This window comes from Salminus brasiliensis, chromosome 8 (assembly GCF_030463535.1).
Source record: "Salminus brasiliensis chromosome 8, fSalBra1.hap2, whole genome shotgun sequence".
In the NCBI taxonomy this organism is placed as follows: Eukaryota; Metazoa; Chordata; class Actinopteri; order Characiformes; family Bryconidae; genus Salminus; species Salminus brasiliensis.
In genome coordinates, this window is record NC_132885.1 from 34,245,378 (window position 1) to 34,268,800 (window position 23,423).

The 23,423-nt window shown below is 39.8% G+C and overlaps 1 protein-coding gene across 3 annotated transcripts; it reads right to left on the reverse strand.

The window, feature by feature from the left end:
- Positions 1 to 169: 169 nt before the first annotated feature.
- abi3bpa (ABI family, member 3 (NESH) binding protein a) lies at positions 170 to 21,965 on the reverse strand. 3 transcript variants are annotated; one of them, XM_072686396.1, is made up of 21 exons: positions 21,738 to 21,965; positions 19,867 to 20,046; positions 19,721 to 19,792; positions 18,608 to 18,737; positions 17,674 to 17,846; positions 17,551 to 17,600; positions 17,413 to 17,458; positions 17,236 to 17,316; positions 10,899 to 12,281; positions 9,745 to 9,894; positions 9,197 to 9,265; positions 7,527 to 7,601; positions 7,277 to 7,405; positions 7,099 to 7,188; positions 5,080 to 5,289; positions 4,537 to 4,642; positions 4,374 to 4,453; positions 2,294 to 2,323; positions 1,888 to 2,046; positions 1,324 to 1,446; positions 170 to 1,148 (listed from the first exon to the last, which is right to left on the reverse strand). In XM_072686396.1, exons 1-21 carry the CDS (start codon positions 21,814 to 21,816, stop codon positions 1,033 to 1,035), a joined length of 3,531 nt encoding a protein of 1,176 aa, XP_072542497.1. In that variant the 5' UTR covers positions 21,817 to 21,965; the 3' UTR covers positions 170 to 1,032. The 3 variants fall into 3 exon arrangements, with proteins under 3 accessions (XP_072542497.1, XP_072542496.1, XP_072542495.1); XM_072686395.1 differs by having other exon boundaries at positions 7,277 to 7,402; positions 18,608 to 18,770; XM_072686394.1 differs by having other exon boundaries at positions 18,608 to 18,770.
- Positions 21,966 to 23,423: the final 1,458 nt, after the last annotated feature.

Here is a 23,423-nt window from a genome sequence, read left to right on the forward strand (position 1 = left end):
TGTTGTGACACATTGTCAATGATGCAAAGCACCCAAACCTGATTTGAGTACTCCATCTATGAACCATTTGAATACTTAAATTGTACTGTTGGTAAAATGGTTCATCATATACATGAAAAGTATATGTATGGTATTGTATTACACCAATAAGGATTCCACGAGTCAAACGCCTTTTTTCTTTAAATATTTATTTAACACATTCAGTTTACCAGTTCTTAGATGGCTTCCTCAAAAGTAGTTTAAGGGCCTCTTTCATGTCTAGCCTTTTACATCAACAGTGCAAGGATTATTTTGGTTTTCACATGCTCACAAAGGAACCACAAAAACATTGCAGAATAAAAATAGCAAAATATGCAGGATTTAATCTTGAAGAAAATGCATATTCCAAAAAACAGCGTTTAAAACACTGTTCTGTTAAATTGTATCGTAAACTCCTGTTCCTATTGCTACATTTTCCCATATGGCTTTTGTTCTGATATAGTTTCGGCTGTTAATGGTTACAGTTTTTACTGATCAGATAAGTAAATAATCATTTTTTAAATGTCAAATATGTGCTTATGATTTCCAAAAGCTGTCCTTCTGTTTTAAGATGTACACATGCTGTAAAACTCTGAAAACAGCATATGTAATTGGTTGCAATTCTGTATGTGCAAATTAGAACTAATGCCAATGGATAATATATTTGTTGCATAATCTGCAGCTACACTGTAAACATGTTTGTAGTTGGTCCTTTTGCCACCTTTTATTTTAGCGCTGGTATTTTGTCAAGCCTTATGATAAATAATTTACATAGTTTAACCTTCCAGGGAGCCTGCTACCCCGTTCTTCTATAAACTCTTCTATTTCTCTGTTCTCTGTAAAATGTCTGATAAATTTGTTCTGCATATAAATATAAAGTAGATAATGTTGAATCAATACAGTTTTTTATAGGTCTATGCACTGTACATATATGCCTGTACATATTTACATTGGCTGTGTCGTCTCTAACCAAGTACAAGTTCTTCAAAAGCATCATGAGATTGCTGCAGGGTCCTACCATGACCCTGGAATGGGAATTCCACACTCATACCAGGCCACGTAGTTGATGTGAGAGCCCCCACCAATCTTTCCAAACTTCACAGGCTCCTGGCGGACAGCCCGGAAATAACCTGAAAGATTTTTGAGAGTGTCATGCACTGAATTTTTTTCTTGGGGAGTGGTGTTTTACATCACAGTATTATAATAATTACTTAATAGCCTTCTAAATCTACCCCCCTTATGAATGCTTCATGATGCTGAATGTAAGGGTGAATGTGTGAGACCCAAGTGCGGAAAAAACACTACCTTCTTTGGGTGGTAGTTGGTTTAGTGGCAGTGGGCCTCCAGTGCGTCCATCCAGAAAAGAATCGACAAACTGGCAGTGGTCCTCTCCATTTCCAGTCTGATCCCCTATGTTGTAAAACTTCCCTACAGAGACAGAGATACATAGAAACACCATAGCTACACATATTGGTGTATTAGGGCACGTTTGGTGCACCTTCTACAGTTTGAGACTATTCTTTATCTTTTTCCATACACCATAACCACTGTTGGTGGTGGTGGACCATTCTCAGACAGTGAAACTGAGCTGTTTGAAAAGCACAGCTGTGTCTAACCTACATGACACTGCTATTTTGAGTGGTCCAGTACCCAAAAAAAATCTAATTAATAAATTGTCTAATAGTATGCAGCTAGTAAGTGTATATGTATAATGTGCATCTACATTGTATGTCCTTCTAATAAACGGGCAGCTATATTTAGAAAAAAGTACAAAATAAAACAGATCATGAACAGCTAAAGAGAACAAGATTATTATTATGTTTTGTTTATGGAGTCCTAAAAAATCCTAGAGATAAGCAATTTACTGACCTTTGAGCGAATCACTCAGGTATATCTTGTATCTGAGAGAGTTACAAAGCTGAATGCCCACAAACTTGCGATACCAAGTGCGTTTCACAAACTGTCTTCCGTTGCATTCAGAGTAGGAGTCTGCTTTGAATGGGAATGATGACCAGATGGCATTTTTACCTGCAGGATGGAGAATACAGACTTAAGAAAAATTCTACTTAAAAAATTCTACTTCTTTTTATTACCAGCGGACATGGCTGGCAATAAATAAATGTCTCAATGCTTTCTAGCAGGTCACTGACTGTGAATACAAGAAGTAAACCAGGTTTTAGATTTTCAGTTAGAAAATGAAGGCCTAACTGTAATAGTGATGGTTCACCACTGTATAATGATAACTTTGGTTTCTTAGCACCAGTAATGTGATTACCTGTGGAAATTTCACTCACGCGAGGATCCGCTGTAAGAAAAAGAAGACAGTCAATAATATTGCATAATAATAATATTATTATTTACATTATATGAGTATTGTTCTGATATTACTGCTTGAATGAAATGTGCTAAAGACATTTCAGAATTATATTTAAGGAAAAATCGGTTTAAGAAATTTACAATTTAAATTAGTTTTAATATGTTGACTATCTTTGTTAAGTGGTTTTTAAGTGGCCCACCACACACCTATGTTTGGACAAATATACTTAATTATTTGGAGGTGATCCGCTCTACATTTTGCATGTTCTACTTCAACTGGGAAAGTTCAAGATCAAGTCTGTTGAGCAGGATCAATGCAATGTGCAGGGCAGGGTGTTCCTGATGACCAAGCTTGTCTACAGAAACTAGTAAAATTGACCATTTTAGCCCAGTATTATTAATAGTACATTGGCTGCCAGTCACATTCTGTACTAAAAACAAACTTCTGCTGTTAACCTATAAAACTCTTAATGAACCCTGCAATACCTAAATACCACAACCAAGTTGTCTCCAGTCAGCTCTTTGTTTTTCTTTTTGATTCACTTAACTGCCCTCCTGTCTGATTTGATGCTAGCTTAAGATCATTGTTGACTGTCCTTGCTACATTCAGTCAACAATGACCTGACTTTCTCATAGGGCATTTAGCTTCCTGTTGAGCCAGAAAACCATGATGCTGATTTTATATTTACAGTTTATCCAGCATTACAGTACAGTATTTTTTTTATAATTTCTAGAAGTGTCAGACCCAGATCTCCGTAAAGCTGCTTTTTGATGATGCCTGTAAAAATGTTTACTTGACCACAGTAAACCATTGTGCACAGCAACCAAAATTGTGAATTTCAGAGGAATCACAGGCTTGTAATTTATCAGAGTATATCATTCATATGTTTTCTATTAGTTGCTAGCACTTGGACAGATCCCCAGGATCTTAGTAGAAAGAAAAAAAGAAGCCATATTGAATCCATTAGCTTCACACTGGGCCTTTGGCTGGACTAATTACAACCATTGCTGAGTTTTGGCAAAACTAACCCAGCTAATTCAGGAAACATGCATGCTCAATGTGTCACATCAAGATAATAAAAACATTGCATGCACGCTGACCAGAAAAAATCAAATGTTCATGTGAGTTTCATTTTGAATACTAATGGATGAAACACTGGAATACAGATGCGTCTAAAAAATAGAATATTGTGAAAAAGTTTATTTTTGTATTTTACTTTCATTGCATGTAAAGTGACATATTTCAAGCCTCATATTTCATATTTTTCAAGCATTTCATTTTTTTCTGCCTTTTTGGCCTTTGATTTTCATGATGTATGTACAACATGTTATGAATGTAAAATACTTATTGAATCAAATTATGAACAAAAAGACATTTTACACAATATTCTCATTTTTTGAGACATGACAGTTTACTATGTTGTCAATTATGAACAAAATTTTACTTTTTACAAAATGTTTTAAATACATTTACATGCAGTAAATGTAGACTTGGGAAGTATTGATTTTAGAAAAGAAGCTCAGCTCAGTTTGACACAGCCTCTTCCACAGTGTAATCAGTAGTGTTGAAATAAATATGTTCCAACTTTTGTTTTATATAAGCTAAACAGATTTTTAATGAATCATTATAATTAAAAAAATATCTTTCCTTTCTTTTACTGTGTAAGAAGATCTCATTGAATTATCAAACATCACTGATGCCAGTGAGTAAGCAATAAAAAAATAAGCAAGAGCAGGTGAGACACAAAAACACAAAAAGCTCTCACTGATAAGGACAATCTACAGTCTTTGAAGTGTTATTTAGACCAGTACTTTACTCTCACTTGTAATGATAATCAGGTTTTAGTGAGACTTAGTTATGTCGTCATAAAAGTGGCATGTTTTGTTTTGGATGGTGGTATAGATGCTGAAATCAGCAGTAAAGCTTTTAGCCTGCATCATGTCAGTGATTTCATAAAATTGGTGCATGTTTGTGGTTTTTGGTAATTATAAGAGTGGATGAGGTAGTGAGGGCCTAGAGTTCCTCTCGGGTTCCATACCAGATTCAGTGCTGAACGTGACTGGCTCACTGGGAGGGCCTGATCCCAGCTCATTCTTAGGTGTCACTGTGAACTCATAACTGCAAAAGTAAGGACATTCAGTTTTTTAGTTACTCTGGTAGAGTATAATGTGTCAGAAAGCAAGTTTTCAGCTAGTGAATACCTGCTCTCTGGTTTCAAATTCTCCACAGCTGTATGTGTCTGATTGGTTGTTTTAGAAGACACTTTCTCTCCATTTGGACCTTTGGTAGAAGAAGTGACCTCATATTCTGTTGAAAGAAATCAGCAATTACAAGTCAAAAAGAAAAGAAAAGAAGAGAAAAGGGAAGGAGAAAGAAAGAAGTCAGCAATAATTTGCTTTTTAAATTGGTCGGCTTAAAAGTTTAATAATCCAAATAAACGTGATGTGATATTTGAATAATTAAAAAAAGCAATCTTAAAATACTTCAAATAGTAATGGTCATTTAGTGTTTAGGGTTTTCAGAGAGTTTTAACATTTTAAAACATTAAAAATTTTAGCTAATAACTTCATTACATACTTGGCTGGTTTCCAAATTAAACCTAGTCCTAGAGTAAATTGAAATGTTAAAATAGTCCAGGTTTGGGAAACCGAACCACTGTGTGTACTTTATAGGAGCTGTTCCTAAAATTACTGTGGTCTGTTTATTAACAATCATTCAGTTATAACAGTAAATGTCCTAGTTACCTGTTGTTTCATTGTCTGTTTTATCCCAGTCGAGTATAATGAAAGAGGGGCATCCCTCCACGGTGACCACAGTGAGATTGGAGGGAGCGGTTTTGGGTGGGCCAGTCACATTTATGTTCATGCCCTCCTCGTCAGGGAAGAAGCTGAGAGAGTGAGTAACAGAACAAGGCTCCTCTGGACGCTTGTCTGTCTTATATATCACATGAGGGGCTGGAGGTAACATTAGTTACAGATTTTGTAAGTTCATTACATATATACACAAAAATTATGATCCAATAAGTCATACATCACATGATTACAATATGTTAGGCTTTAAATGTGATTGCAGTGGAATAAACAAAATGAGTGACCTCAGTGATTTTGAATTGGTGCTAGTTGTGCTAGTTCTAACATATCCCAAATGTTTGTTAACAAAAAGAAAGCACATCTTCACAGTAGGAGTGCAGGGGGTTTAAAATTGAGAAATTGAACAAGTTCCTAGTCTGATGAATTTTAAAGGTACAAATGGTGTATCTGAAAATTGTTGTTTATTCTAACAGGTTATGTCTTGTAATCAAATTCATATATTGTAACTGTCAGACTTTAATCTAACCTAACAGGAGGAAAAAAACCCTTTTCATTTGTATAGTGTGACCACTGTTACACTATATGGACAAACTAGATTTCTACTAGATTTCGGTGCTTTGCTGTATGGATTTAATTGCATTCTCAAACAAAATGTTGAGTGAGGTCAGGATGTTTGGTGATCATCACTCCACCTCATCAACAAATAAAGTATTGGATGGAGCACAATCACTCAAAGAACACCGCTCCTTTGCTCCACAGGTCAATGCTAGAATGTGCTAAATAAATTTTAATGTACAACAGGACAGGATCCATTTTGTCCAATGTCATTTTTAAGATGTAATTTAGAACCCGATAGGGCAAACATAAAACTTTATTTCAAACTGGAGCACAGCTTTTAAATGCTAACATTCCTGTATATCCAACATGGTGTACAAACTATGCTTAAATGACTTCATGCTGTTCTGAAAGCCAGAGGAGGCACAACACACTACTTGGCAGGTCTACTTAGTAAATGGGCAAAGTCTCTCAGCCAGTCATGATTTTAAGTACTTGTGCTTGTTTATTAATCCACTTACAAATGCAAATACCTACGTAATATTGCCAAACTGCGTAATGTGCTCTCCTGATGTGGAGAAGCTGGTGCATGCATTCATGACTTCAAGATTGGATTACTGTAATGCCCTTCTGGTTGGAAGTAAATAATTAAAAAAGCTTCAACTAGTTCAAAATGCAGCTTCTAGAGTGCTCACTAGGGCCATATTGGCCATATTAGTTCCATTCTCTCGTCCCTGCTCTGGTTACCAGTTAAATTCCACATTGATTATAAATACTACATCTAACTTATAAGTCACAAAACGGTTTGACCCCACAATATTTTCTTAAACTATACAATCCATCCCGTACACTTTGTTTGCAGAACGCTGGTCTTTTGTCAGTTCCTCACTTTAGGAGAGTCAACACTGGAGGAAGAGCTTTCTCTTTTAAAGCTCACCAACTCTGACATAAGCTTCCTACTGGTGTTTGGGACTTAGACACACACTCTCAAACAGTTTAAATCTAGATTAAAAACCTACCTTTTTGTTCAAGCTTTTGGATAATACTGTACTGCTCTCTGTTCACAGGTTCCAGTACTGCAGGCTTTCTAATCTACTTCCTTTACAGGCCTATGTGACTGTTCATTTGCATGACTTTATCATTCTTATGCCACATTTACTTTTTTTCTTAATTCAGTTTTGTTTTATTGTTGTCTTTGATTTTTATTATTATCTGGTGTCGACCTGAGGAGGATGGGTTCCCCTTTTGAGTCAACTAAAAAGTTGACCAGTGGCTCAGGGAGCTAAAATAAAAAAAAATATGGGCTGGTTGAAAGGAGGCCAAAGTTGAGAATCTTTACTCTTTATTTATTACTACTATGTTATTGCATATAAATACATTGACAGTAATCAGTCTTACCTACAAAGCGTTTCTTCCCCATTGCATCTACATCTGAGACAGGAACTGAACTGAATACAGAGGAGTTGTCATCTGAGCCAAAATGGCTGACTGAGAAATGTAAATAAGCATGGAAAGTCTTGGTCAGTTCTACTTTTTACCACACACAAACATGCTTACAGTTTCTCATTTCTCATACCATTAAAGGCAAACAAGGGTGTAGCTGTTGGTGTTGACTTTTGATAGATTGTTTTTTCTGTGGCCAGAGCATCTTGGGGTTTCAGAATCGGCAGTAAATCCACTTGCTTCAGGTCAGTTCCTTTATCTGCTGAAAAATATTTTGTTACAAGTCATTATCTGTCACTGCAAGGTCCATTTCAAAGCTGAACTAAAAGCTAAAAATATATACTGCTCCTGCATGACTCTGCCCTCTTGTGTTTTGCCCTCACCCTTCTTTGTCAGCTTTTCCACTTGATTTGGATTAGTCTTGAGTGGAGTCTGGGAGCGCAGATTTGCAAACGATCCTGGAAAGTGAATTATCTTGTTAAGCATTTCTGCATTTCCTAAACAGACTGTATGTCACATAGTGGTTACGTGTGGACAGCAGGTTTGCATCTAAACATTAAATAGTATAAATGCCTTGGTATTGGCAATGACAGATATGAAGCAAAATACTGGAAATTTGCACTGGTCTAAAGAAATTAGAAGACAAAACAAAGTATGACCGAAGGTATAGTGGGAATGCATTAAGACTGGCACCAGTTAATACCAAATTTTAAAAATCATTGCAAATTAATTTAGCAGTGTTACCCTTCTAAAATCATGACAAGGTTTTGCCAGTGCTGAAAACAGAAACAGACAGGTATTGTGCCTCATATTCAGATGGACTAAATTAAAGAGAAGTGTGGTTTGTTGTGAGGAAAGAACAGAACCACTCTACAGCTCTACATGTAGCGTGCACTTTTCTGCATGCCAACAGGCCAGTATTCACACAATCACAGTATTGTGTCTGTTCCAGGCAGGGAGTGATAATACTGGCTAGTCTGTGAGCATTGGACCCGTTCTGAAAATTCAAAAGAAACTGTTTTCAGGGTCAGGACAAAACTAAACAGAACTAAATGATTATCATGTGTGACATTTCTTTGGAAAATAATAATCATAGTCCTCAACTCAAAAAACACAACAGTGTTCTTAAATAGTATAAATGCCTTGGTATTGGCATTGGCATATAGGAAGCAAAATACTGGGAATCTGCACTTGCCTAAAATCTCAGTACATCAGAGCACTTTAAAAAAACAACAGTCATAAGTCTGATAGAAGACAAAACAAAGAATGACTGAAGGTATAGTGTAAATGCATGAAGACTGGTACCAATTAATGTCAAGTTTTTTAAATCATTTCATTTCTTCAGCCTCTTCGTTTATGTAGCCCAAATTACTGTTGATATCTGTCTGTTTTGGTCCGAAGTAAAAGTTAGAGATCGATTTCAGAAGCTGCTCTCTCTCTCTCTCTCTCTCTCTCTCTCTCTCTCTCTCTCTCTCTCTCTCTAGTTGCTATTGGCAACTACCTCAAGGGGGCCCAAACATGTATCAAACCAGAAAGTCCAGACCATGGTGTGAATGAACCATGTTTGTGTAACCCTATTGCTCATTTAAATCTAATCAATTTAGACAGTATGAAAGAAAGGAAATACAGCAAAATAAGGCAGCTTAACTACTAAGTTTTTTTATTTAATGGTGGAAAGAGTGAAAAAGTAATGAAAAAGAAAGACTGTGTGGAAGATCATGACAAATCAGTCGCTGACAAAACATGGCCAAATGCTTAGATAATCTAGGCCATGTTTTGTCAATGACCGATTTGTCATGATCTTCCACAAAGCCTTGCAAAGTTGGAAATCCTTTTGGACACAAACAGTAGACAAATGTTGTGTTTGGCCTGGGATTAATCTGGAACACAGCTGTGTGGGAATTCATCTAACAACAACATTTAGAAATAAAGTACAAATATTCTGAATTGTGGAAAATGGGATTTTAACCTTACATTAGAGAGAGAGAGAGAGAGAGAGAGAGAGAGAGAGAGGGGTCATTTGAAAATGAGTCATTAGTGGCTTCCAATTTACCATTTTTTTTTCTAGGCTCCTTGGAAGGTTTAGGCAGCAACAGCCCCTTGTGCTTCTCACCACTGTGTGCTAAGAGAGAAAGAAAGGTTTTTACTAGCATTCACTATGTAAGTAAAAACCTGAGCCAGAACAATGACATATACTCCATACCAAAATGTTATTGGATGAATTAAAAATGTTTATTTTCAATGTATGCAGTTGAGTTTGTAACAGAAAAAGATTAACTGCATTGAGCAATCTGAACTGGGAGATAAGAAATAAAGAAGTACTTCATACTGAATTACAATTTCACGGTTTCAGCTGTCTCTTTTCTGACATGCTTCTCATGAGAATTAATCAGCTGGTCTAAAGAATTACCAAAAAGCTAGAGAGATTCAGAACAGGAAACAGACATCTGGCAATGAGTAAGTGTGTGTCCCTGCAGAAAGCATGCTAGAAATCAGTTTATGCTTTCGATCTTATTCTTTCTTTAAACCTGCATCATAGAGCACATGGGGTGTAACCCACATATACACATGTAAATGCAGATATGGAAATTGTTTGCTTACCCTTTGCCGTGTTCAGGGACATGTTTTTAAAGAAAGGCCTGACCCTCTTTGTGTTAGAAATAGAGACTGCAGGGACATGCCCTCTCGTTGTAAATACTGAAGGGTGCGTTACAGAAGCAGAAGATGAAGATTTTCGTAAGATGCTTCGGCCTAGATGGAGATGAACAGGGTTAGCAATTTCGCAATGACTGTAAATGGCAGCAGAATGAGTGACAGTTATGGTTTAAGAATGAGCAAGGTTCCTGAAGAGGTGATATGTGGGGGAGTGAGGGTGCCTTAGAGTCCTATGGAGACAGACAGAAACAGTTGAGACTGACAGAAGGTGATATGCAAGCACTGGATGAGAACAGTGGTGAGAACAGATTAAATTAAATAAGAAGGTGGTACTCATAGGAATACTTAACTCAAAATTGATAATAGTACTGATCATTGCTAAAAACTATAGATGAAGTTGTATTATTAGTATTATGAGATGGTGCTAACTGGTTCATGTTACTCACTAAATGATAGTTGCATTAGAATTTTTGAATTAAGTATTCCATTACATGACAAATGAGCATGGTGTGACAGCATGATATATAGAGGTTCAAGGTTTGTGGAATGTGGAATGACATTTTTGTCAACATTTTTATGAAAGATGAGTTCAAATAATGTGTGAGAGGTGAAGCTGATGTTTAGCAGCTGTTCGTTTCAGCTTGATTGCAGTGTTATTTAATGAAATGAAATCATTCAGTTACACAGACGCGTGAGAGACAGCAGTTAGAACCAATAATGTTGGAGCCTCAAAACAAACTGACATCATTACCCTGGTTCCTATTCATCATTTATCTGAGATAAGCAAGGTTTGGAAAAGGTTGTCTATCTAGTGATTGGCTTGGAGCTGTGTAACAGCTATCTCATAGGAAAATGTTTTCACAAAGTGAAAAACTTCCTAGCTGTGCTGTTCTAGTGAATCATACATATGATAGGTCTATAACAGTTCAACATAGATAGTGCCCAGAAGAAAGTTTTGATCAGAATAATATTTTTTAGGTAAGTAGTCGTTAGTCATTCTAAAAATATATATTGGCAGATTATGTGAAAATATGCAATATCTGTATTTTTTATCTAGAACTATTTAATAAATTAACATAAAATTGAGTAAACAAATTTACCCGGTTTGCTGACTGGGAGCTTCTTGTTGATTGCCTGCTTTTCTGTCCAAGGTGAGTTTTGGTCAACATTAGATTTTACTGTCGAAGTCAATGTTTTGATGTAGTTAAAAACATGCAAATGTTTGTCTGTACTGTGTGGACCATTATTGACTTGTGACTTACTCTTGGGGGTGCTTTCAGTTTTGTCATATTGCCATTGTGTAATGTTGTAATAATGTATAGTAGAGCTCACGGGTTGATGATTTGGAACTGGCACAGGTTGGTATTTAAATGTAGCGGGTATTTGGGGCTGTTTCCCAGGCTTTGTTACTATTTCAGTGGTATTTGATGTATAATAGTTACTGTTCATTATAGGGCTAGGTGTATGACTGGTATCATAAAATGAATATTGAGAGGTTGGATGCTGTGACACAATGCTTTTTCGTGTGCCTGATTGGGACGTTGGTAGAGTCAATGTTGTAAAGGAATAATCCTTGTTTAATGTTATTGCAAAGGGTTTAGGGCTTAACGTCTGTTGATGCTGTGTTGTTGAGCTAATTTGGTAAAAAATGTTGGATTCATGAGTAGATTTGGGGTTAATTAAGATAGATTGATCTTTGGTTATATAGAGATTTTGTTGAGATGTAGTCAGTCGCTGAATTCTGCTGGGTTGAGGAAGTATCGAAGTGGCTTGTTTGTTGATGGGATTAGGTTGGGTTGTGATTTGTTGATGGATTGTGCTGCTTAGAGGTTGAGAATTATGTTGGGAATTTCTGGATTGGCTTGTCCATGGTGTTTGGGCTGTTCTGGGGTTTGTCATGGGCACAGGTTGGGTTGTTGTAAGTTTTTGTTGTGTTGTGTTTTTTTGGGGTTGGGTTGTCATAGGTTGGATTGTTGTGGGCTGTGTTGATAGGAGTTGGAATATGATGGGTTTTGGTTGGGTTATAATTAGTTGGGTTGTACTGGATTGTGTTAAGCTGTGATTTTGTAAGGTTATTTTGGGCTTTGATTGGGTTGGTCTAACACGGAAGGGGACTTGGAGTTTACTTTGAGTGATGCTAGGTTGAGACTTGGTTGTAATTGCTTTAGGTTGATTTGTGGTGCATTTGATTGAACCTGTGAATTCAGTTGTGCTGGGCTGGCTTTTGGTCCTGCCGGATAAAGTTTCTGTAGTGGTCTCTTGGGTGTTCACACTGCTTGATTGGATTTCACTTGTCCTTGTTGTGTGTTGGGTTGCGTGTTGTGTATTCATGGAATAAGGTGATATGGTATATTTTTGGGGCTGAAAATTGTGAGTGGCCTTTGAAGGGTATTGACTCATGGGTGTAGGAATAAACGTTGCAGTCTCGGTCAAGTACAGTGGATCCTTAGAAGGGGAAGATGTTATGTCATCACTTCCTGTTCCTGTTCAGAGAAGAAATATGACAATATGACAATACCGTGTGTGTGTATGTGTAAGTGAGAGAGAAAGAGAGAGAGAGAGAGAGAAAGATAGTGCTTGTGTTTGTAGATAATGCTTCATGTTAGCAATGTTAATGATGCAATAAATATTCAATACATTTAACAAATTTTATCATTTTAGAATAAAGGTTTGGCCAAACCTTGTCAAAGACATCCAATAATACAATAATACAAAGTGATTACTATGCCTGACAAGCTTTTGTTGTATTTATATAGTATACATTCTATTATTATAATTGTATATTATTATAAAAGTATTATTATATCTTGTTTCAAAAGTGGTTTAGCAATTGTCTGTCAAATTAAATGTTCAGGTTTATACAGCTGCAGTAGCTTTCATACCAGATTTAAAAATTGAAGTTGAACTGAATGAATAAAGCAAATCACTTAGATTCTATATATAAATGTAGAAGACTCACAGGTAGGAGCAAAACTATTTAAAAGAATAGGAGATAAATGCCTTTCAGGAAAAAACATTGTTAAATCAGTTGAAATTAATATGCAGTTCAGATAAAATTGACACAAATTAATTCCTGATAACACAGAACATCATCGGTATATCTAATGCTGAAATGCATCTTTGTCAAAGTGTTTTGAAACAATATGCATTTGCAATGATCTTTTGTTATTTTTAAAACATAAAATACCACAATATTATATAGGGCATTTGCCACACAGAAAACGCTTTCATATAATGTCTTAAGAAATATGAGTTAATATGAGTACAATATTGTCACGCCCGTGCCGCCGCTCCCACCCCAAAGGCGGTCCCGGGCTGCGGCTCACTGGAAAAAATTAACTATTTGTTAATGAACCATGTCATGTTTATTCAAAGGAAGGACTTTTATGTTGAAATGGATTTTCGGGTTGACGCCCCTCGTCGTCATTTTGGTTTCTGGTTTTGTTTGTCATGTGACTATTCTTTGTTTGGTTAATTTGTTAGACCTGTGGGCTGGTGTATTTAAGTAGGGCTAGTGCCAGCTGCTGGTTGCTGAGGATTACCCTTAGTGCACCACATGCACCCAGGTTATTCAGTTAACGGTAGCGACTCAGTATTCTCTGGTCTGGTCTGTAGAGTGCATCCTCGTACAGAGGACTCTCTCTCTACCTAGCTAGCTTAGCAGTTTCCAACACCCCCGAGAGGGGCTCACTAAGGGCGATCTCCTGCTGCGGATGGAGCAGGGCTCCAAGCCGGCAGCCCAGTATGCGCTGGAGTTCCGTATGCTAGCCGCTGGTAGCGGGTGGAACCAGCCGGCCTTGGTGCCGCTGTTCCGCAACGTACTTAATCCGCTTCTGCAGCGGGAGATGGCATGCCGGGGTGAGTCGCTGGTGCTCGACGAGCTTATCGCGCTCGCTATTAGGTTGGACCAGCTTCTGGGTCGTCCTACTAACCCCAGGTTCCTGAAAGCTGGGGGTTCAGCGGCCAGGCCAGGAAGGCAGACTGGTCCGGCTGTCCAGAGTAGAGAGCTACTCGCTGGTTCAGAGGGGCGAACCGCCCCGACGTCATCGCCAGGAACGACCTGCGAGCCCATGGAAGTGGGTACCCGGAGCCTCACACAGGAAGAACGCAGTAGACGGAGCCGAGAGGGACTCTGCTACTACTGCGGGGCTGTGGGGCACGGAAGGAAGGCCTGTCCTCGACGACTCCCATTGAAATCCTGCCTATTCACCGAGGAGCGCGAGGAGGGGACCCCTTGCGCCAATGCGCTGAGTCTGCCCGTCCAGGGACTCGTTTCCCGGTCGATCACGTTGCCAGTCAGGGTTTCCTACCTGAGCCAGTCTCTTGTTGTTTCAGCACTGATCGACTGTGGAGCGGAGGGCAGCTTCCTGCGAGCTGACATCGCACAGCGTCTGCGGATCCCGACCGTGCCGCTCCCGAAGCCCCTCCGCGTCAACGCCCTGGACGGACAGCACATGGGTCTTCGGCCCATCACTCACCGTACTGAGGGATTTTGTCTCGCCGTGAGCTTCCTCCACCAGGAAGTGGCGCCCCGGCTGGTTCGTCAAGTTCGTCTGGTCCTGGCGAGGCTTAGGGCTCACCTGCTATTCGCTAAATTAGAGAAGTGCGTGTTCCACGTCCATGAGATCCCTTTTCTAGGGTACATTATCAGCGAGCGGGGGGTTCAGATGGATCAGACCAAGGTCCAGGCAGTCTTGGACTGGCCATCACCTGGCTCCGTTAAGGAGGTCCAGCGGTTCCTAGGTTTCGCTAATTTTTATCGGCGGTTTATCCGGGATTTCAGCAGGTTGGCAGCCCCGATAACGACGTTACTCAAAGGAGCTCCCCGGCGCATCACGTGGACGCCGGCTGCGGAGGACTCCTTCCAGGCGCTCAAACGCGCATTCATGTCAGCCCCGCTGTTGCGCCACCCCGATCCCCGTAAACCGTTCGTGGTCGAGGTGGATGCCGGGGCGGATGGGGCGGTTCTCTCCCACCGTCAGAGAGGGGAGAACGATAGACTCCATCCGGTGGCTTTCTACTCAAAGAAGCTCATGGGGGCCGAACGGAATTACGGGGTAGGGGATAGGGAGCTCCTAGCAGTCAAAATGGTGCTTGGAGAGTGGCGTCATTGGTTAGAGGGTGCTGCCTACCCATTCCTGATACTAATGGATCTCAAGAATCTAGAGTTAAGCTAGGTGGTCCCTGTTCTTCGCCAGGTTCAGATTTACGATCTCGTATCGCCCAGGCTCCCGCAACACCAAAGTGGACGCTCTCTCTCGTATTCACCAGTCTGTGGATGAGGGAGAGACCGCTCCAGCATCCATCCTGCCATCGGGTGTCACCGTCGCGGCAATTCAGTGGGACCTGGATACTGAGATAGACAAGGCCCTCAAACGCACCACCGTGCCCCCATCATGCCCTGTGGACAAGGTCTACGTCCCGGGGCTTTCCGGGAGAAGCTCATCGGTTGGGCCCACGCTTCTCCGTCATCAGGTCATCCAGGTGAGGCCTGCACGTACTATCTGGTCTCTCCCAAATATTGGTGGGAGGGGATGAGGGCAGATATACATCGGGTAGTGGCATCATGCAGTGAGTGTGCTCAATGTAAGACCCCGAAGACGCTCCCATCGGGGAAGCTCATGCCGCTACCCGTTCCTGAACGTCCGTGGTCTCACCTGGCTGTCGACTTCATTACTGACCTGCCTAAGTCTGAGGGGCACACGGTGGTGATGACGGTAGTGGACCGTTTCTCAAGAGGGGTTAGGTTCATACCATTCTCTGCATTGCCCTCAGCAATGCAGGCCGCTCAAGCCCTGGTAGACCACGTCCTCCGGAATTTCGGGATTCCGGAGGACATAGTATCTGACCGGGGGGCCCAGTTCACGTCTAAGGTATGGGGTGCCTTCTGTGAACACCTGGGGGTGAGTGTAAGCCTGTCCTCAGGTTATAACCCTCAGTCTAACGGCCAGTGCGAGCGCACTAACCAGGAGCTGGGGAAGTTCCTACGGCTGTACTGCTATGACTACCCCAGCGACTGGTCCCGGTATCTGGTCTGGGCCGAGATGGCCCAGAACTCACTGAGGTGCGCAACCACTGGCCTGACCCCATACCAGTGTTACCTAGGCTACCAGCCTCCGCTGGCCCCCTGGACTGCCACGGAGACCCAAGTCCCAGCAGTGGATGCTTGGATGCGTCGCAGCGAAGCGGTCTGGACCGGAGCCCACCAGCACATCCAGACGTTCCAAGGCCCAAGCGGACTGGAAGAGAGGGGAGACTCCACATACCAACCAGGTGACCGGGTCTGGTTGGCCACGAAGGACCTCCGAACTAGTCTTTTCAACTTATATGTTGAAATGGACTTTCGGGTTGACGCCCCTCGTCGCCATTTTGGTTTCTGGTTTTGTTTGTCATGTGACTATACTTTGTTTGGTTAATGTGTTACACCTGTGGGCTGGTGTATTTAAGTAGGGCTAGTGCCAGCTGCTGATTACTGAGGATTACCCTTAGTGCACCACATGCACCCAGGTTATTCAGTTAACGGTAGAGACTCGGAGGACTCTCTCTCTACCTAGCTAACTTGGCAGGGGAAGCTAACTAGCTAGGCTGCTCTTGCCTCAGGGTCCATTAGGGAGCTACTGTAGGTCTGGGGTGATCGTTTGCCAGGCTTCTTCGGTTCAGCAAGCTGGGGTCCTGGAGCTCCAGGACTGAGCAACTCTCCAGCTTGTTTCAGAAGTTAGCTCTCCTCACCGTCGGGCCGGAACAGTCGTCTAGGTTTGGTGGCTGACTCCACATGCTCTCAAGTCTAGTGAGTTCAATTCGCCTGACTAGCATTACTCTTTGTCCTAGTTCATAGTTTTCCCAGGCCCGGCTTGGAGGTTTGTTTCTGAGTAACGGTATTGCCCTAGTGCCTCACCAGCCCCTGGTGTGTTCCTTTTGTTTGCCCAGTATTGTTTGTCACGGTTTTGTTTAGTTCTCCCTTATCCCTTGTGATTGGTGCTGCATTTCTGTTTCGTTTATGGTTTATTGTTGCCAATAAACTCTTTGCTTTGGTACATCCCCTGCGAGTGTTCTCCCGTCATTGTCAGACCGAGTGGATCTTGACAAATATGAGTTGTTATGGTTGTAATCCTGATTATTACCTGATTATTATTATTATATTTTTTTTTTTTTTTTTTTTTTTTTTTTTTTACTAAATGCTTGTGAGTCCTTTTAACTGTAATCTGTAATTCCACTCACGGAGACTGTTAAATAAAGCTTTTTTGGGTGTAATTCCTCTTAAGATGTGCATAGAGTCATTAAAATGTACAAAACTGTGGGCATGTGTCCAACTGCATATTAATATGAAATAAGTTGTGTATAGAGTTAAAAAATCTTGCACTTTCATGTAAAGGATGGAGGAGTAGAGAACAGAAAGTAGAGAAGTGTGAAAGATGTAAAACTATTTTTTTTCATTACCTACAGTTGTGCTTGATTTAGTTGGAGGCCCTGTGTGTCTTAAGAAGGGTGTTGGTACGCTTGGAGTAATGTTGAGCTGGACTGGACAATGGAAGGTACAACAATGACAGACATTTGATAGAAATGTAAATAAAAACAGTTCTGGTTACAAATTCAAGTAATGGGAAAACATCTCACCGGGCACTGGAAGTAGAAAGGTTTGGGGGGCTTTAATAATGGGCTCCTGTGTAAGGAGAAATGTCCAGACTTACAAAAGAAAGACCGAGAAAGCAAGAAAATGGGCAAAAAAGTGCAGGGCATTGACTGTAGGCATACCTGAGGTTTCAGATTGTTCATAGGCTTCAGCAGTTCATGAATGTCTACATCTGTAAAGACAAATTGCTTCTACAGCACACGCATTTCAGACACTGTCCTGTATTATGCTGTTGCATTACATACCTGCTTTATGTATCACTGGAGTACTCCAGGCTCCACTAACGGTGTCTGCTCGGACACCAAACTCATAAGGTGTGTCTGGTTTGAGGTTGTCAATGACTATGTTAGTGGTGGGACACGTTTGATAGTTCCACTGCTTGTTGGGTTCATCCTCCCTGTAGCGTACAATGAACTGACTGGAAAGTCAGAGAGAGTAGAGCCACATGAAGTCTAATAATCACTTGTCAAGTCAATTTGCTGTATTGCTAGAACAGTGACCAGCTTAGATGCTTGTGGAGCTTAATCACTACAGTGTTAAGGCCATAATTAGCTATGACATTTATTGTCTATTGACTATTAAAAGAGATTGGTCATGTTTGGGTATTCTTAAATGATGCATCATACCTGATCTTAGAAACAAAACAAACAAACAAAAAAACACATTTTGCAAGAAAAGCACAAGGCAATACCTCAAAATCTCATTAAAATATTTGGAGGGCAAAAGAAGTAAGACTGGTTGACAGTGTAACTGGTCTCCTTTAATCTCTCTCTCTTTCAAAGTTTTATTGGGCAGGAAAAAAACTAGCTGCACAGAGCAGGCTGAGGTCACGCTTTCCACTGGCTTTACCAAAGAATACACAAAATTAGTTGTGTGTGAGTAGCATACAAACACTGTTCCTAGCTCTACAGCGGCAATATCTGCAAAATATATCAAACACTGTTTTCTTTTCTTGTGTGTTTGAATGTGTGCTTCTCCTCCTGGCTCTGCATCTGTGTGAGACTGTTGTGATGATTTTGGCCCTTCTAGTCACCTGTATTGCTATGTGTCTCTTGTCAGAAGACTGAACAGACATCTGGACATGCAGCAGGGCAGGAAAATTATGATCTAACACAGAGGAAATGCACACAAACACAGTCAAACACACACCCACACACACACACATATACACACACATACCTTTCCTCAATGCAGTCTTCTAGGTTGGTGTCAGTGTATGGGGTTTTCAGGAGTGTGCCCCAGGAGAGCAGAACTGAGGTAGGGGTCACAGAGCCAATCACCAGATGAAGAGGCTTCTCCAGATTTACCTCTGTTGATTGAACATTGTGGTTTTTCAGTATATCTGTTTATAGAATTTGACAGGTAAAACATCTGTTTTATTCAATTGTCACCTCAAATATAGTCAAGATGTTTGTCTTAAACTTTTTTGTTTTTTAAAAAGTATACAGCATATGGAAGTATACAGTGGGACAAGATATTTTACCCAGGATTTCTTGCATAATATCTTTTGTTACTTAGTTATGTGTACTCTGCTTCAATGGCAGCACCAGGTTTACATCAGTCTCCTGAGATTCTCCTGAGATGTCTTGTCTGTTATAGAACCCCCATGAACGTTTTACATCACCAATCTAACACCTATATTTTATATTTCAGGATGATAACTGTTGAGTGTGTAGATCCAATTCCAAATGTCCTATGATGGGTAAAGGCTTTACCTATTTCGGTTTCATAGGGTTCTCCATTCTCAGGTAGCTTGATGAATTGTTTAGAGAACATGCTACTGCCATAGCCCAGGATATAGCCCTCGAGCTTCACATGCAACACTGTGACACTTTGACTGACCAGCAAGGTCATCTCATCAATAATAATAATAAAAGAATCATTTCTATCTTGCCTGATATGATAGCTATTTGTTGCTACTCCTGGCTCAGTACGCCTGAAACTCATAAAAGTTTCATAAAAAAGAGTCATTAAAGTCCTCTGTGTAATATCCTGAAATATTACTTTACTGCCTTAGTTTACATGCTTTTTTTATCTCTCAGTGTGTAAAATGCATAATATCTATTCAGATACTACTATTTTTTGTTAATTTTTATTAATAGCATCATACAGTCTCTGAAATCACAAAGTACCTAACATTTTTAAAACAGGGAAAAATTTTGTGAATTGAAATTTAAGTTTTTGTCAAACTGTCCCACGTGTGTGGTAAAACTACTGGAGCCAAAAGCTGTGTAGTTTTAATGGATTATGTGTTTACATGATTTGTTTACATGTTACAGTGTTATTCTTTACCTGCGCACTTAGGTTTCTTAACTTCGTGTGCTTTAACTGACTTTACTGCAATCAGATATTTTGGCTCAGCATCTGAAACAGAGAAAGACAGAGTCAAAAGGGGAAGAGAGAGTTTGAAAAATCAGAAAAAGAGAGATTGGCTTTACCCATTTCAGTTATATAGGGTTCTCCATTCTCAGGTAGCTTGATGAATTGTTTAGAGAACATGCTACTGCCATAGCCCAGGATATAGCCCTCAAGCTTCACATTCATGTGTGGCCGCCTGAACTTCAGCACAACAGTATCTCCTGTTGCGTTAATCCACACCTTCATGTTTTCCTTTTGCGCTAGGATAAAACAGACAAATATACACCCATATTAAACAGACGTATTACAGCGTTGGGCCAGTGAAGTGTAGCTCACTGGCAGGTAGTAGTGTTATCTGTTGCGCCACACCAACCATGTGTTGTCAAGTGATGTCAAGGTGTTTAACAGCCAAGATACACACTAATCATTCATTTAGCTTTTGGCATTTTATTTACAGTATCAGATAACAGCTTGCTTTTTTCTATTGCAAAAACACTCTAATATACCAGTGAGATAAGTGTCCCTAAGAGAGGTTTTCCTGGTCATTTTAATGGGATCTATGAGCAAATACGTTCCAGTACATTGCAGTTTTTTTTGGAATTTCAATCCCTGCTGTGGAACAACATCCATCCAGTTTAATGCCAGATTTTTCTTCATCCAACAGCTACAAGGTCAATAGCTCCAAAACAAACCTTAATAGGGCTGGTTCAGGGTCACACATTCTTACAAGAAGTAACTCTGAGTTTTAAATAAAATCACACCAATAAATAAACCTATAAGACATATTAAACTTCCCAATGGTTGAAAAAGACAAGATTTGTGGTTGACCTTTACTAGGTTGAATGGTGAAACAAAGGTACTGCAGGATCAGAGGTTGCTGTGTGTGTTAGAGTAAATGGAAGAGATCTCAGACCTCCTAAACAAACAAACAGGCATTTCATTACAACACTTTTACAACACACTGGTTCAGCCAGGCAGCTCCCTAAGGAAATAGTTGACATGATTTAACCAATCAGCTGGTTCACTGAGGAGATGCAGCAGTAATAAAATGTGAATGTGAACTCAAAAACAATGGAAAAGCTCCAAACCTCCCATGTGTGTGAGTGGGTGTGTGTAGTGAAGCAAAGGATTCGACATGTGCTATGGGATTTCTTTGCAGCAAATGTAATAGGAAGTGCATGTGTTTGTTTGATTCAGCAGATCATCATGATGACTAGATCAAGTGGATAAACCAGACCAAATGTTATTCAACTTATTCACTTATTCAACTAATTTACTTAGTGACTTATTCAACTAAAATGGCGGGGATATTTATATATCTATGTCATATATATAGAGAACTAGTTTTAACTAGTTTTTTCACTGGTATCCATTAGACTTGTACAGTCATTGTCAAGAGAATATTTACTAAAGAACTGCAAAAAAATGCAAAGTAGACTGCCTGACTACTTTAATGCATGAGAAACAGAGAGAGAGTTGTTTTCAAACATGGCCAGAAAGCCACAGTGAACTCAACATCAGGCCATTTATCTTTTACTTATTTTATTTATTTTTGTTTCTTTATTATTTATTTTTACATACCATCTCCTCTGGCTGACACAAAGAGCCCCCACCCTTCAACACCAGCTGAAATAGCTAGATTCCAAACTCACAGGCTTTCCCCTGATTAGCATTTGTTCCACAATTGAGGTGTGCAACAGTGAAATGACATTCAACTGTAATTAATTCCAATTTGCCCTAATAATTGCCCTAAATTAATGTGACAACTTTTATTGTGAAGCGTTATATAAATGAATTTGAATTGAATTGAATTACATTTATTGGCAACATCTTAGAGAAAATTCAATAAAAAAAACTGCCACAGGTATGTACACATGCTATAAACTTCATTATTAAGTACAGTAACACTTTTGCAAGCATTGCATTAAAGGTAAAAGAGATTGCACTATACCTCGAAGTGTAGATGCACAGGTAAAATTGAGGAGTAGGACCTCAATGATGATGATGAAGGTTTGGAGAAAGTCTCTCATGCTGTCCACTTTACTCAATGTAAGTATAACAAAGAGCACTACTGTCTTAATCCACTTCTCTTCTTCAGTAAATTGTCCCTTTTTACTTTTACTTCAATTGTAATATTCTGCTTGTGTGCATGTGTGTCCTGAAAAGCGTTTTAAGAGGTTTTGGTTGTGGCCAGACCATCAATAGTAGACTACATAGTGGGAGGGATCTGTTGATGTCATACATGTGTTGTCAGATTTTGATGTGATTTTCTCTTCCCCTCTTCCCAATTTTCACAGACCTTAAAATCCTTTCTCTCTCTCTCTCTCTTTCTCTCTCTCTGATCTTAATTATTGTGAGGAACATTATGTCATAAAATATAAACTGGAAAGTTAAAACCTACACTTAAAAGTCTTTGGTTTTATTTTTCCCTTAATATTTAAGCAGGTTTATTCAAATAAAAAACAGGTACATGCTATATGTAGTCACAAAAATATAGAATCATTGAAAAATGTCTTGGTATGCTGAAGCATTAAGGCAGACTGCATGGCTAGATGTTTGATTTTATACCACTGTGGATACAGGACTGAATGAAACACCTGAATTCAATTCCTAAAAGGTGTGTCCCAATACTTTTGTCCAAATAGTGTAGGTGATTGAATAGAACCATTATTTAGCTCATTGGCTACTTTACCAGTTAGCACAACACTGACGTATTTAAAATGAACCCTTTAAATAGAAAAATAAAAAATGTTTTAACAGCCGGCTCACCTGTAACTCCAACTTGATTGCCTTATTTGTAGTCTATCAGTAAACTCAGGGAACTTATTTGAAAACTGATTATAAGCCAATTAAGCAAGTATCATAAGACATGCAGACTTATTACACCTGACTTAATTTAATGAAACACTAATTTGTCAAACCAGGCACTGGTTTAACTACAGTGCCTCCAAGTAGTATTCAACCCCCTGCAGATTTTGCAAATATAACAAGTTGCAAATAAGTTAGAGCCTTCAAACTTTGAACAATAGCAGCCTTTATTAACAGATGCATAAATATTACAAACAAAAAATATAAGTTGCTCAGTTAAATTATAATCAATCAATTATTATTCAACCCCTAGGTTTAATATTTTGTGGAAAAACCCTTGTTTGCAAATATTTTTATAAGACCTGATCAGGCCGGCACAGGTCTCTGGAGTAATCTTTGCCCACTCCTCCATGCAGATCTTCTCCAAGTTGTCTTCTCTCATGTGGACTTTAATCTTGAGCTCCTTCCACAAGTTTTTAATTGGGTTAAGGTCAGGAGACTGACTAAGCCACTGCAACACCTTGATGTTTTCCCTCTTGAACCAGGCCTTGGCTAGGCCTAGGTTTTCTTGGCTGTGTGCTTGGGGTCGTTGTCTTGTTGGAAGATGAAATGACGACCCATCTTAAGATCCTTGATGGAGGGGTGGAGGTTCTTGGCCAAAATCTCCAGGTAGGCTGTGCTATCCATCTTCCCGTGGATGCGGACCAGATGGCCAGGCCCCTTGGCTGAGAAGCAGCCCCACAGCATGATGCTGCCACCACCATGCTTGACTGTAGGGATGGTATTCTTCGGGTCGTATGCAGTGCCATCCTGTCGCCAAACGTCACGG